General features: G+C 41.8%; 1 protein-coding gene across 2 annotated transcripts; it reads left to right on the top strand.

The window, feature by feature from the left end:
• Nucleotides 1-1065: 1065 nt before the first annotated feature.
• On the top strand, nucleotides 1066-14633 carry SMIM32 (small integral membrane protein 32). Of its 2 annotated transcripts, none has more exons than XM_030211121.1 (2): nucleotides 1066-1176; nucleotides 13200-14633. In XM_030211121.1, the coding sequence occupies exon 2, from the start codon at nucleotides 13997-13999 to the stop codon at nucleotides 14318-14320; it is 324 nt and encodes a 107-aa protein (XP_030066981.1). In that variant the 5' UTR covers nucleotides 1066-1176; nucleotides 13200-13996; the 3' UTR covers nucleotides 14321-14633. The 2 variants fall into 2 exon arrangements, with proteins under 2 accessions (XP_030066981.1, XP_030066980.1); XM_030211120.1 differs by lacking the exon at nucleotides 1066-1176 and adding an exon at nucleotides 12593-12732.
• Nucleotides 14634-16256: the final 1623 nt, after the last annotated feature.

Below are 16256 nucleotides of genomic sequence, written 5' to 3' on the forward strand. Positions count from 1 at the left end.
GGAATATTCGTTTCTTTTTTCTATTTTTTGTATCAGTTTGGAAACTACATGGGTAGTGAACTGTGTTTATGAAATTTTGGGGGTGTAACCGGTTTTTGAAGAAGTGGTTTTACCTCCTGTGGGGGTTTCTACTACTGTTTTTCCAGTTCGCACTGAGGCTTATAATAAGAGCCCACTAAGGGGTTTGGTAAAAAGTCTAAGACTCTCCCCGGGCAGTTGAGGCTTCTCTTATTTAAAGTAGTGATGTGATATGATTTACTCTCATGTCTTTTCCATCTTCTGCATTGAGCAAAACATTTTTGGGAAGAAGAAATATGCCATTGTATAGCAATATAAGAGTGCACTTTTCAACTTGGTGTGTAGGCTGTAGCTTTATTAATATATATAGACCAATCTTTTTTCTCTACACTTAACTAAGCCACAAAAACGACATCATCAACCCCTTCCAGTCTACTGTTAGCATAGCAGGACAGTTTCTACTGTTTCAGCCTTTGTCTGACATCTTTAGTTTGACCATCCTATAAAAAGGAGTCATAAAGGACCCCACCATGTTTCCAAGCAAGATGTCCCTTGGCTCCAATGTGGCTGTGACCACTACTTTGTCAGCTTATCCCCTTTGGAAGCTGCCCACCCAAGATGGGGTCCTACTCCTCTCCTCAGTGATACTTATCAACGCTTTGCAATCACTGAAGCTTTTTGGACTAGCAGAATAAAAATGTCCCTGAATAAATAAATAGCGAAAGATGTCAATCATTTAACAGCTGCTGTCAATCACATAGTAAAAGGGGATCTGATGAATATTAGACGTCAGTCCAACCTCAGGCAGAGAGTTTTATCATAGATGTCCATGTACCAGGGAGTAAAAGACACCCTCACGAGATGAAGATGGCTGTCTAGATTTATACTGTTATCTTCTATAAATGGTTCTGTCCTTCTGGCTATTCATAGGGGCAGTTCAAAACATAATGTTCTTCATACCATCAGTGACTAACTCCCTGTCAAGACATGTGAGATATACTGCTAGTTCTATGAGCGTAACAGATGCTTCTTATCACTGCTTCACTGAACCTTAGGGAACGATGGAAGGAAAATGCTCTCTCTCTCTGCTGTCCTATCTGGAGCTGTGGAATATGGGCACCTATAAAGAGGCATCTGTGTCTTCTGCAAACATCAGTGGTATGTGTGAATTTGCACTCTGATCTTCAATTCACAGCCAATAAAGGGATAGAACTAAGCTGTACTAAATGACTATACAAACAGGGAATTTAAACTGTCTACACTAACTCTGCAGAATAATAGTAGTGTAAGATGAAATGGAGCCAGAAAATGGTAAGCAATGCAGCTCTTGATATTGAAAAGGGCACAGTTATTACATATACTATCATTTCATCCTGCCTCACACAATGAGTCAAAACCTTCTCAATGTCTGAGTTTGCACAGGCAGCCACAGAGATTCAGCCTACTCCAAGGCTTCAACATATCGCCTGAAGTCCTTCCTACCAACATATTTGCGGACCATCTTTAAATTCTTGTCACCTTTCAACTTATTATCTATTTTCTCTGTTTCTTTGATTCTATCTATTTGATTCTAATTTAATTGTAACTGTATCACCTCTGATCTGGCAATAGCCTATCAGTGCATTGTAAGCCACTTTGAGCCTGCAAAACTGTGGGAAAAACGTGGGGTATAAATGTACAAATAAATAAAAAAATTAAAACAATAAGGGCAAATCTATACATTGGTGCCTCACTCTATGTGCCCCAATACCATGTGCTTAGCTCCAGTTCTATTCATCGCCAGATGGAGTGAGGTTGGAAATGAAACATTTAAGGTTTAAGAAGAAATTGAAAATGTTTTTATTTACTCACTATTTTTATAATTAAGTAAGAATAGTTAGCCGTGTTATATAAGTTACTACTCTGTATATGTTATTATATTTGTAACTTCACTGTTTAAATCAATTGGTTGCTTTGATGTTATCTGAAATAAATTGAAAAGGTAATTGTGGAATATAAGCATAATGGAATGGAATCTTGGTGCCAAGATGTAAGGTTGGCATTGGCACCCCTTCTTTTGCATTGTCAATGGTAGGCATAAGTTGATGCATCAAGTTGTGCCAAGTAATGCATGTAGTTCATTGCATTCTATATACTATAAGGAAAATTCTGGACCCAAATTTCAGTGCTGAAATGTGTCCCAACTGATGCTGCAAGGTGCCAAATGGGGCTGAAATGGCAGATTGACATGGAAATACATTTACATGCCCAGTTACAGGCTAGCACCTAAGTATATCTGTGTAACTGCAAAAGGGGCATTCCCATGAGAGGAGCATGGGTGCGTCGGGGCATTTCAGAAAATGGCACTCAGTATTATAGAATACCACGGATGCGCATCCAACTTAGGTGCCAGGATTTACACCTGGTTTCAGTTGGTGTAAGTCCTCATACCAAAAGATGGGCTTTGAATTCGGCAACCAATGATATTCAATATAGAGCATTCATCGGTCCATAATACAATTTTTCTTATTATTTTCTATTTCTTTTTATATATTTTTCAAGTGTGACTTTTTAAATACATTTTTGTCTGTAGTTATCTTTTTTTCACTGAAGAATCTGTACAGAAAAGATAAGTACAGACAAAAATGTATTTAAAAAGTCATACTTGAAAAGATATAAAAAGAAATAAAAATAAAATAATAAGAAAATAATAAGAAAAAATGATATTATGGACCAATGAAGAACTGGGTGTATCACCTGCTTCCTTTACAGATAAGAGACTTGTCTCTTAAGGAAGTTCACCTCTGATGGTCCTTACCGTTTAAAGAAACAACATTTGAGTTGGGAAATACTACAGTAACTATAGTAGCATCTGTCCATATGTATGCCATCCTTGCAGTTAGGCACTATGACACTTTGCTCCTACTTTATGGAATAGAGCCTAGTACACGTGGAGGGGCATTTTCAATGTGATGTCTAAATCTGACTTTGGACATTTTGCTGAAAATGTCCAAAAATCTAGTACTGAAAATGACCATTTTCAAACTAGAAAAATGTCTATATTTTTTCTTTGAAAATGACCACTTCTTAGATGTTGTGTTTAGTACATCTATCTTTTTGGACCATTCCTCCCCCCCCCCAAAAAAAAAAAAAAATGTCCAAGTGAAAAACACAAAATCAAGCCACTGGGCCATAAGAAGAGCCAGTTTTCCTGGTAGACTAGCCATACAGGCATCCCAGCAGAGCAGGTGCCCATAGGGGGCACTGCAGTGGACTTCACATAAAACCTCCCATGTACACATCTCACCATTACCCCTTTATGTTGTATAATGAGACCTACAAAACTCATAAAAAACCTACTGTACTCAAGTGTACACCACTACAATAGCCCTTTTGGCTGCAGGTGTCACCTATATGTGGATACAGTAGGTTTGGTATTTTTGTTTTTTGATGCGCAGACACTTTCTACCACAAGAGTAATTGTTAGAGTGGATTAAGGGTCTGGGTCACCTTCTCTACAGTGCACTGAACCAACCAACCACTAGGCTATTCCAGGAATCTGCTTTGCTGCTCTAATAGGACTGGCCACAACATTTGATGTTGTCATAGAGGCTGGTATGTACTGTTACATTTACATCTTTGTGAGGTGGGAGGGGCTTAGTGACCACTAAGGGAGTAAGGGGGGGGGGGGTCATTCATTTTTTCCTGCAGTGGTCACTGCTAAGGTCCTTCTCTTTGCATATAGATGAAAATTTATGGTGGTAAAAGAGATGAAAAACTGCCTAATTTATATTGCATATAAAAGGTTTTCATAATTGCTGGGATTTTTTGGATATATGTTCATGTTCATATGCATAAGTACACATATGTGCATATATGCATGTGTGTGTGGATATATATATATATATATATATATATATATATATATATATATATATATATATGTCTTTTACCTATGCATACAGATGAGCAGATGGGTGAAGCCTCAATAGGCATGAAAAAAAATTAAAAACAAAAATTGTGTTGGGTGCAGGACTCTCATGTTGGCCTATTTGCCCATTTTAGGTTCCCAGATTACCCCCACTGCCTTCATGCATTCTGGGGGACCTCACATGGCCTCACTGACCCCGCTCACTACTGCTTCATTTGTCCTGGATTTCAACTTGGTACATTTTTGGCACATAGACTGTAATCCTAAACTGGTGGTGGCATCGGATCACCCCTACTATGTTGAAATACAGCATTGATGGGACAGAAGTAACTGGGTACCCCATGAAGACCCCCAGAATGCAAGCAGTGACGTATGATAATCAAGTCAAGATGTGTTCATTCCATAGCTAGCATATCCAGGCAAATAACAAAGGTCACTTAACCAGAGATAACATTTAATTTATTTTAATTTCGATACTTATATTCAAAGTGAATTACCTTAGTCAGCAAATAACTGATAATCTGTCTTAAAAAAAAAAAGAGAAAACAGCCCGAGGCTAATACACCAGTTTCAATGTACTTTGTATTTTAAAATGAAAAATTGAGAGCAATTTTAACAAGTGCCATGCTGGTTGAAATTTGTTAGTATCAAGCACTAAAGAAAGACCGTGCTCTGCTTTCTAGAATGGATTTTTATTTCTGACTTTGAAAGGCTACTACAGACAGAATAACTGTAATAAAAATATAATGGGTTACAAAAAAAATATATTTCTTAAATTGACTGGGGTAATTGCAGTAAAATCATTGAACTCTGTAAAATGCTTTTCAGTGTGAAATATTTAATGCACGGTAGCCCAATCATAAAATCTTCACTTTATGGAAATAATCCACTTATTATTTAATAAATTCACCTCCATATAGTTAAATATGGTTCTGTTGATCTGCTGGTGGCTTATTTGGAAATATTCTTAAAATAGTGACACATAACAGATGGCTCGACAGTATTCAGAGGCAACTTTCCCTCTATGAACTAATAAAGGAATATTATCCTGTGTATTGCTGCTCTTCCCCTGGCTTTACAGAATGCAACAGCTAAACATGAAAAACAATCATAAACGTAAAACAGAAAATGTAAGCCAGAGGCTCCACCCCAGCACAGAAGGGATAACTTACAGGGCTCTAAAAAGAGTAACCACTGATTCTGTTATTTGTTAATGGCATCATACCACACCTGGGGAAAGCCACTGCTTATCCCTAGGATCTGTAGCATCGAATCTTGCTACTTTTTGGGATCCTGCCAGGTACACGTGTCCTGGATTGGCCACGGTTGGAAACGTTTTGAGTAAAACAGTGAAATTCCACTCTGCAAATAACTTATATGCAGAGGCGTAGCTAGGTGGGTCACCAGGGGAGCGGCCGCTCCCCCAAATGGGCTTCTGACGGCAACGGCTCCTATTTTTGACGTAATCTGTCATGTTTAAATTATGCACCAGTGCCTTCAGCAATCTGCTCTCTACCCCTCCCCCTACGCCCTCAACCTGGCTATGCTTTTGCTTATATGCATAAATTAGGCCAACAGAAAGCAGACCTTATTTATATGTATAACCAGTGATGCAGTTGGTTTTTAACCCCAGGTTCTATATATGGCATCCAGATTTGGGCACACAAATTTGGCTACATTCCCGAGAAACGCACACAACTGTTAACCATCAATAATTGTGCACACATCTGGCTGCCTGTTATTCTATAACACTAGGCGTCTAAATCCCACAGAAAGCAGCTCAAAAGGGGGCATGGCCATAGGAGGGGCATGGGGGGCAGGAGAATTCCAAAAACTTGTGCACAGTATTATAGAACAATGGGTCAGTGTGCCTAGCTTGGATGCCTTCTGGCCCCTAGAGAATCGGTGCTAAGCACGATTCTGTAATGGGCTCATGTCCTTTATACAGTAATGCCTATCACTGATCTTTTCCAGCACCCATTCTTCAGTGCCATTTAAAAAACTCCCCCACATATGCACACTCAGCAACACTCTCTATATGGCTATTACTTAACTATCAGGCTCATTTTCGAAAGAGATGGACATCCATCTTTCAACATAAATCGGAACATGGACGCCCATCTCCCAGAGATATTTAAATCGGTATAATTGAAACCCGATTTTGGACATCTCTAACTGAAGTCTGTCGCAAGGATGTCCAAATTTCAAGGGGGCGTGTCAGAGGCATATTGAAGGTGGGACTTGGTCGTGACTAACACTTTGACCCATAATCAAGAAAAGCAGGGACATCCATGACGAACACTTGGACGCTTTCACCTGGATGTGGTTTTTTTTACGAATAAGGCACAAAAAGGTGCCCAAAATGACCAGATGACCACCAGAGGGAATTGGGGATGACCTACCATTACTTCCCCAGTGGTCACTAACCCCCTCCCACCCTCAAAAACATCTTTAAAAATATTTTGTGCCAGCCTCAGATATCATACTCCGGTCCATCACAGCACATGAAGGTCCCAGGAGCGGTTTTAGTGGGTGCAGTGCACTTCAGACAGGCGGACCCAGGCCCATACCCCCCCCCCTACCTATTACATTTGTGGAGGAAACAGTGAACTCTGCAAAATGAACCACAAACCCACTGTACCCACATCTAGGTGCCCCCTTCATCCGTAAGGGCTATGGTAGTGGTGTACAGTTGTGGGTAGTGGGTTTTGGGGGGCTCAGCAAACAAGGTAAGGGAGCTATGTTCACAGAAGCATTTTATGAAGTCCACTGCAGTGCTTCCTAGGTGCCCGGTTGGTGTCCTGGCATGTGAGGGGGACCACTGCACTAGAAATGCTGGCTCCTCCCACCTCCAAATGGCTTGCATTTGGACATTTTTGACATGGACGTCTTTGGTTTTGAAAATCGCCGAACGTCAAAGACGTCCAAATCTAGGGATGTCCTTGGATTTGGACGTCTTTAATGGTATTTTCGAAATGAAAGATGGACGTCCATTTTTTTTTCAAAAATACAATTTTCCCTACCTCCGGATTTGGACGTTTTACAAAGACATCCAAATCCAAACTTAGACGTTTCTTTCGAAAATGCCCCTCTTTATGTACTAGGTGGTAGCGATGTACAGCCAGAAAATTTTAATTTTGTGTTGCTTCCTGTGCTGTTTATGGGAATTTTTATTTTATTCATTTTTGTTTGGCTATTTTGTTGGGTTATTTTGTCAGTTGCCAATAATAGTGCACACTCTTTGGAAAGTGGAAAGAGGGAGCACTTTTTCAGGAAGAGGGCCTGGTCTTTTCCCGAGTTTGCACATGCGCGCTAGTTTGAGCATGTGCAGTGGTTTGGGTATGCACGCTGATTCCATAATTGGGGAAGAGTGTGCACTATTTCTGAGATAGTGCTCACTATTTCTACAAAGTCTGCACTATTTTCTGCATGCTTTCATTCGGCAACGACTTGCAGTGACATAAGACATGTCCTTGATATTTTCTATGTTGCTGCAAACCACAATCCATCCCTACTAGGTGGTCAATTTCAATATAGCATCCACTATATTTTGTACTTATGCTGAGAATGTATTCGATCATGTCTGTTGATTATATTTTAAGTCAGTGATATTAGGCCTGTTGCAATATGTGTTAGATATAGGTTTGACCTGCAGAAATAAGCACATTAAAAATGAATAATTATGAAGGTCACCACCACCTATGGCAGGTTTGAGACATGGAAGTCATCAACCCAGTCAAACCTAGAGCCCCTGTATAACACTACCACTGGACTGGACCCGTTCCTTGTATTAGGTAAGCAGAAAGTACATCGTATTAGTACTTTGGTAATGTTCCCTTCCTGGGAATGTATGAATTCACTACCCTTACTGTCAAGGTAAGATAAAAAATTAGTGAAGTGTTAGCGGAAACATTATAAATACATATTTGTCTGATGTACTAGAAATACATAGGAGTACAGGATTGCAAGAGAACGTTGGCTGGAAGCCATGAGCTAATAGCAATGTAAAAGCAGCTATTTGATTAAAAAAAAAATTAAATTGCTGTTTGTCAACCCTGTAGAGGTTGTCTGGGAACACAAGGAAAAGACACCTTCTCTTCTGCTTATTCTACAGAGACCCATCCTAATAATAAAACCAAGAAAGATTCAGCTTGCAAGTGGCTATTATTTATTCATTTACTAGGCTATTGGTATTATCATTCATATTAAGAACGTAAAATCTGGAGTGTTTAGCCAAGATTTACCACGTGAACGATTTCTGTTTCAGAGCTGCATTGTTCAAAAAGAAATTGCAAACTCCTGAAATATTCAGCACTGCCATGCAACCCTATACTTCACCCAAGAACAAGAAATGCGGCTACAGAGTAAGTCCTTTACCCAGACTCCACTTCCAGTTAGCTGCTTGGCTGGACCTGTAGAACCAGAACAACAGAGGTGATGCAAAAACAACTTGAGAGAAAGCAGAGGCTTTTGGAGTGGAGATGGGAAGACAGAGGTCCTCCGAGTGAGGGCACAGAGCTCAGCCTTTGCAGATCAAAGAGATTCAACTCCTGTTGCTCTGTCCGACCTGACAGTTATTTCTTCAACTCGCAATGCTGAAAAAAAAAATGCCAATGAAAAAAATGGACCTAAAAATCGCGATCTCAAATTGAGAAGAACAAACAGCAGGGAGTGTGTAAAACAATTGAAGTAGGATATCATGATGGGTCTCTGAAAATCAGGCTGAGGTGGAAGAGAACAGTGCCAATCCTTTAAGTACAGTCAGTACCAGGAAACTGTGACCAGGATGACCCTAGCCCTTAAGATTAGCAGAAAAGGAAAAACCTGTAAGATGTGCCTTAGCTGATGAGCATGACCATCCCAGTGTTAATGGCCAGATAAGAAATGGGTAATCATCCTGTCTGAAACAGGGCCAGGCTCCTAACCCAGAGATAACAAAAATTGTTTTACCACCCTGAATGCCCGCTGGTGGGCTGTCCAAGTGGTAGGACTGACATTATAGAGTGTTTAGGTGGTTGTTTCAGTTTTCCAAAGATGCTCCTCCATTGGCATAAGATGCCGGAAAAGAGTCCAATTGAAACAAGACATCAGCTATACTATTGTTAAGTAGTAGGATCCTAACTAATTCAGCTACTTTTGGGCACTTAGAAACAAAGGTGTTAAGGACTGATGCAACTGCCATATTGTCAGAGCAGAATATAACCTTCTTCTTCTATCTAAAACAGGGAATAACTCTAAAAAGGTAATATTTTTGGTGAAACCATAGTAGTACCAAGATTGGGGCCATGAGGAAGCACATCAAGAACCTTGGAAGTAAGTTCTAAAGCCAAATGAGCTGCCACATCAGTAAAAAGATAAGGGTCAACATTAGATGCTGGAAGTGACTGCCTTACTGAGATCCCATTATATTTGGTGAGGAATAATTGTCAGATATTAAGAAGTGGAGTGGAGGTGTGGCCTAGTGGTTAGGGTGGTGGACTTTGGTCCTGAGGAACTGAGTTCAATTCCCACTTCAGGCACAGGCAGCTCCTTGTGACTCTGGGCAAGTCACTTAACTCTCCACTGCCCCATGTAAGCCGCATTGAGCCTGCCATGAGTGGGAAAGCACGGGGTACAAATGTTAAAAAAAACCAAAACCTGATGAATTGATTGGTCATCTGTAGGTGGCAATCAGGCTTATTTTCAAAAGGGATCACCGGTGATCTTCCAACACAAATCTGGAGATTGCTAGCAATCTCCTGATCCCAGCCAAATCGGTATTATCAAAAGCCAATTTTGGCTGGCTTCAACTGCTATTTTGTATTGGCGCCGGCCAACCTTCAAGGTGGCGTGTTGGTAGGGTAGCGAGGGTGGGGCGGTGGGGCATGGGTACGAGATGGCTGGCTTCGCCTTATTATGGAAAAAAAAGAGGCCGGCTCGAACGAGCATTTCGCCAGCCGGACTTGGTCCATTTATTTTGGAAAAAGTGCCCCAGATGACCACCGGAGGGAAGTGGAGATCACCTACCCTTACTCCCCCAGTGGTCACCAACCCCCTCCCACCCTAAAAAAAAACAACTAAAACTTTTTTGGCCAGCCTGTATGCCAGCCTGAAATGTCATACCCAGCTCCTTGACAGCAGTATGCAGGCCCCTGGAGCAATTTTTAGTGGGTGTAGTGCACTTCAGGCAGGTGGACCCAGGCCCATCCCCCCCTACCTGTTCCATTTGTGGTGGTTAATGTTGAGCCCTCCAAAAAAAAACCAAAACCCACTGTACCCACATGTAGGTTCCCCCCTTCACCCCTTAGGGCTATGGTAATGGTGTAGAGTTGTGCGGAGTGGTTTTGGGGGGATTTCAGGGGGCTCAGCACCTGGAAGCTATTTTTTTAAGTGCTCCCTAGGGTGCCCGGTTGGTGTCCTGGCATGTGAGGGGGGCCAGTGCACTACAAATGCTGGCTCCTCCCACGCCCAAATGCCTTGCATTTCACTGGGTTTGAGATGGCCAGGCCTGGTTTCCATTATGGCTGAAAAATGAAGCCGGCCATCTCATATAAACCCGGCGATCCTGTTCTAAACCCGGCAAGCGATTTGGCTGGCGCCAAGCGTATTTCGAAAATACGCTTGGCTCCATCCCATCACAGAGCCGGCCCCGAAGATGACCGGCCATCGATTTGGCCAGCACCATTCAATTATGCCCCTTAAAGTCTCTTAAATGCTCCTGAGGTGGACAAGGCTAAGCGACATAAAAATGGTTTGCGCATTGGAATAATACCGTAGCAAAATTCAGTAGCCTGGACCTGTCTCAACGTTAAGTTTTTTGGCCTTAGGAGCAATGTCAATCCTAGCTTTTAGTTATTCAAGTTTAACTGGTGGAAGACATGCCACCATAGTGACTGTATCAATTTATGGAGAAGGAGAAGGAGAGGACAAAGATGAGTAAGAATCAGAGAACATAGAAGAGGATTGAGAATGTCTATTTTTCCTGCATCTTAGGTGTTTCTTAGATCATTCCCGAGTCCTTGTTTTCCCTGCATCCAGTGCCTGTGTGTCAGCGCAAAACTCATCTGTCAGTGCCATCTGGACAGGTTCAGGAACACCCATCTGTGACGAAGCGGATGCCAAGGTTGTATTAGTTGTTCCTCCACCTGATGAGGAAAATTGTGTAGCATGTTGGGGGGGGGGGGGGGGACTCCGGTACCTGAAAAAGAGAAGTTAGAGACCTCTGCAGAAGAGGTGCCATTATAGCAGTTAACATGGGAACAGTGGTATTATATTAATGCTGTTGTTGTCCCTGCATCTCCGAACACTGAGTGATATCCTCCCCAGCCATGACTTGGTCAAGTGAGTGGGATGAACGTAGTTGCCTGTGCAAATTGTCAAGGTGATTGTGCTGCCCAGGTGTGTGTGTTCCTAGAGCTTTGCAATTTCTCTTACTTTTTTATAATTTGCTGGAGGAGTGCGTGGCGATCGTGTGATTGTGATAAACTCCTGCAATGGGATTTCTTATGTTTGCATCCATGTTGGGTAGAGTGACAGGAGTGTCACCATTGTTGCCTGTGCCTCCTATGGCTGTTTTTCTCTGATGGTTGTACAAAGTATCAGTTGGTGTGTCAGAGGTGTAAGATGTCTGACTCTCAGATGAAACAGAACTTCTCTTAATGTAGGACAGACTAAGGTCATCTGTATCATGACCACCTGTTTGTGATGTATTCTCATTGTCCATTAGAATATGCAGTTGTGAAGAGGAAATATGCAGTCATTTAGAGGCAATGAGGGCTGGGGATGACCACTCCTTTGGTCGTGGTGGGCTGCCTTAGCAATAGAGCGTGTAAGGATATCCTTAGGAATGGACCGTTCCCATGAATTGGTGAATCTATGTAGCAGCTTGCATAGCCTGTTGGACCAAGGTTGGGATGGAATAGTACCAACATCCAGTGCATTGTGATCAGGAGGAAGTCATCCCTGCACGATGGGTGTTTATTGTTTTGGGGCAGTGGAATGGGGGGGGGGGAGGGGGTTTGAGGGATTTTTTGGGGTGATGGTGCTTAGGAGGCATTTGAACAGCCCAATGTTAACCAACCTCTGGGAAAATGAAGGAAGAAAATTAAGATAGGAGGTATGTATTCTAGCGCACACTTCAGGAAAATAAATCATCTACCAGGATAATTAAATTTGGGAATTTCTTCTTCTTAGCTCCCTATTCAGCAAGTGTACAAAGGTTAGCATAACAAATGTACTGATAACTTACACTTAATTGATGTACTACTTTTCATGTACCAAAATGAGCAAGATTTACAAAGGGATTTGAACCAGTAACCCACATTAGGCTATTCCTCCACACAAACAGTAGCTCAAAAATCAGGTTTCCAGGTTAACAGACTGCAGCTACAAACTTCACAGCCCTATTTAAAATAACCATCTCACTCCTGGATATCCCAATGTATCATGTGTAGATTAAGAGTGCAAGGCTGGAATTAGAACCAGGATCTGAGTCTAGCCTAATCTCTAATTGGCTACTCTAACCGTTGGAGCTATTTATCCCCCTTAATGAAGCCAGGGGGAACCGCAAGGACGAAGAGAGGATGTTTTAAACAGTAACTCGACTCTCTGCCCACTGTTGTTTTTTTTTTTTTTTTTACTTGCCTATGCATCTGCTGTGGTGGAAATAATGAGATAAATCTCACCCACACTGTGCAAAGTGCTGCGGGAACTGATCCCCCGAACTGTGGCAGATGAGAAAAACAGAGAGCGGGAACAGTGCTCCTCAGCTGAGGTCTCCCCAAACTTCACTCAGCTGTTGTTGCTCCCTGCTTCAGAGAAGACAGGTACCAAGGGTTAACCGTGTCGGAGCTGCTCTGCTGCTGCTCCCTACTCTGGGGCAAAGGAAAAAACTTGGGGGGGGGGGGGGGGGGAGGTGAATTCACCACCCCTACTGGCAAGGTAAAATACAAAAAGCTCAATTGTGAAATGTTACATACTTATCTGATGCACATAGGAGTTCAGGATTGCAAACGAAAACTGGCTGGAAGCCAGGAGCTAATAGCAATGTAAAAGCAGCAATTTGATTTAAAAAAATAATTAAATTGCTAATTGTCAACCCTGTAGAGGTTGTCTGGGAACACAAGGTACCTTCTCTTCTGCTTATTCTATAGAGACCTATCCTAATAATAAAACAAAAATTCAGCTTGCTAGAGGCTTTTTTTTTAGGCTATTGGTATTATCATTCATATTAAGAACGTAAAGTCTGGAGCGTCCAGCCAAGATTTACCAAGTGATAACGTTTCTCTTTCAGAGCTGCTTTGCTGAAAACGAAATCGCAAGCTCCTGAAATATTCAGCACTGCCTTGCAACCCTGTCCTTCACCCAGGAGCAAGTGACGCGGTTACAGGGCTTCTGTTCTCCTTTACACGTTCATCCCCTGACTCCACTTCCAGTTAGCTGCTCGGCTGGACCTGAGGAACCGGAGCAGCAGGAGGTAATGCAGGAAGAACTTGAGAAAAAGCAGAGGCTTTTGGGGCAGCTCTTCCGAGGGAACTGTGGAGGTGGGAAGACAGAGCTCCCCTGAGCGAGGGCACAGGGCTCGACCATCACAGATCAAGGCGATGTCACTCCTGCTGCACTGACCAGCCTGGATCTGAGTTTTAGTAGCCCTGGCTGTTTGAGCTTATGCATTCAGAAAGTGAGCTGAAAGCCCGCTGTACCTTCTCCAAACCCCAAACTGGTAAGCGACGCGGATAGAAGGGATTTCACTTTTCTCCGTTTGTTACACGTACATTTATTTATTTTTTTTTAATACCGTGTACTGAAGCGTCTAGTCACTTACAGGGAAAATTAAGCCGACCTCGTCAGCTTGGATGATAAGCAGTGGCTCCAGCCAGGTGCACAGAGAGACCTAAACCCTAAAGGATTTAAAATTCCTCATCCAGCAAGACTTGAGGGGGGGAAAGGAAACTGTCTTGGAAAACGTTTGGGACTAGTTGCTCTAGGGAACCTTTTTTCTGGCATCATGGGACCGATGCTTTATAAAACGAAGGGATAAGCTCGGCTTTACCGTTCCACCTGCTGTGCGGGGAAATTTTCTGCACAACCATGTATGGGGAGTTACTTCTAAATTCAACCAGCACCACAGAAGCTCACCTCATTATACAGACCAACACCCCGTATCTGAGCAGTACTCAAAGGTCAGTCAGCTCTTCTGCTTTCTACATGTCCACAGCCAGGGTCTTAAAAGACGGAGAAATACATAAGCCGGATTTGCTCACCTACATCCTTTTGTTTGTCTTCCTTCTTTTGACAGTGACTATAATTGTGCTTTTCATTAACTGTCAGTTGAAAAACTCTTTCTTTGCAACTCTGCCTTATGATAGATCACTGAGGGAAGCCAGAAGTCCCTGGAAAACCCAATCCGTCTAAGCCAAATCAGTAGCGGATCAGGGGAGCCTGTCCTAGTGACTTTGATCTCGGTTGACTTCTAGCACAAACCCGATCAAAATGTAATTTTGTTTAGCAATTGGGGTGTGAATGCATGCAGCTGTCTTTATAAAATGCATTTCGGTCCTCTGCTGGGAGAACTGATGAGGGAAAAAACAATACAGGTTGCTGCCTTTCAGAGTGTCTGCAGTTTAAACTTTCATGGTCAGCTTCTTACCATGCTTATGTACAGAAACCATCTTAATAAAGTCAAGACCTATGCTAAACACACGCATGCTTGCCAATTATACTGGAAAGCAATTCAGTCATATTAAAATTGTTTTTCTTCATTGTTAAGCCTTTGATTTGATCCTCTCCGGGGTATCAAGAGCAAAAGAAGAAAAAAAAGCATCATTAGCAAGAACTTAAAATATTCATATATTTAGCTTTTATAATGAGCAAATTGGTTTACATTAACAAACATAAATCTGTTTTCCTTCCTGAATACACACAGCTGTCAGTAGCTAGCAAAACACTTGATTGTCTCTGGGGTTCATCAACACAATGGGTCTTATCCATACAGGACCCCCCCCCCCCCCCCCCCCCCACACACACACACCACCACCACCTTTGTGCACAATGAAGAAATCTTTATAGAGCAAGGCCTTGTGTTAGATAATTCTGCAGTCCCTGAACTAGTCATGGCATCCTGGTTGATGGAGTGACTCAAGGAACTGTACTTATCAAGTGATGCAGAAGCGAGGGACTTGGGTATCTCTTTTTGTATGCATGAGCAAGACCAAGGAAAGCTATTTCACACCTTATTACACCTTTGTTGAAGCCTGCACACAGTATACCAGTATATTTCAGATGGTAAAGTAAAACCTTTGACAAACTAGAAACCTGTCCATTCAGCAGTAGTGTAAATTCATCACACACCACCACAAATAATCATCTCAGTTTTCATGAAAGAAGCATCTAGGGCTCTTCAGCTTGGAGAAAAGGGGGATGTGATAGAGGTCTATAAAATAATGAGTGGAGTGGAACGGGTGGACGTGAATTGTTTGTTTACTCTTTCCAAAAATACTAGGACTAGGGGGCATGTGATGAATCTACAAAGTAGTAAATTTAATGCGAATTGGAGAAAATGTTTCTTCACTCAACGTGTAATTAAACTCTGGAATTCATTGCCAGAGAATGTGGTAAAGGCGGTTAGCTTAGCGGGGTTTAAAAAAGGTCTGGACGGCTTCCTAAAGGAAAAGTCCATGGACCATTATTAAATTGACTTGGGGAAAATCCACTGCTTATTTCTGGGATAAGCAGCATGAAATGTATTGAACTTTTTGGGATCTTGCCAGGTACTTGTGGCATGGATTGGCGACTGTTGGAAACAGGATGCTGGGCTTGATGGACCTTTGGTCTATCCCAGTGTGGCAATACTTATATACTTAAGCATGGTTTCGGTGAAATGAGTGTACCCAATAGTACTACTAGTATATTTGAACATTAATTATAAAAATGTGGCTGGCTAAAACACCTGCCTAATTATAAAGAGCCTATAGTTTTTTATATGTAGAAAAATGCATTTAAGTAGGAATTAACTTGGAGTTATGAAACAGGATGTGGAAACTTCATTTCCTTTGGATAGAAGAAAAGTTTAGATTTCAACCATCATACAAGAATTTAAGAATAGTTAATTTCATCATTCCACCACATTTCACTAGCTATTGAATATCTACTGTGTGCAGCTTTCTCTGGCTTGGGAGTTCCACAAGGTTCAATTCTATCACCCACCTTGTTTAATATTTTCCTTTCTCCACTGCTGACATTCGCCCAGACTCTCAAATTTACAGTGTATGCTTATGCTAATAATTTTCAAGTCCTCTACTCATTAGAATCCTGTATCCCCAATGAGATTTCTTTGCTAAGTCACATACTT

This window comes from Microcaecilia unicolor, chromosome 8 (assembly GCF_901765095.1).
Source record: "Microcaecilia unicolor chromosome 8, aMicUni1.1, whole genome shotgun sequence".
Classification (NCBI taxonomy): Eukaryota; Metazoa; Chordata; class Amphibia; order Gymnophiona; family Siphonopidae; genus Microcaecilia; species Microcaecilia unicolor.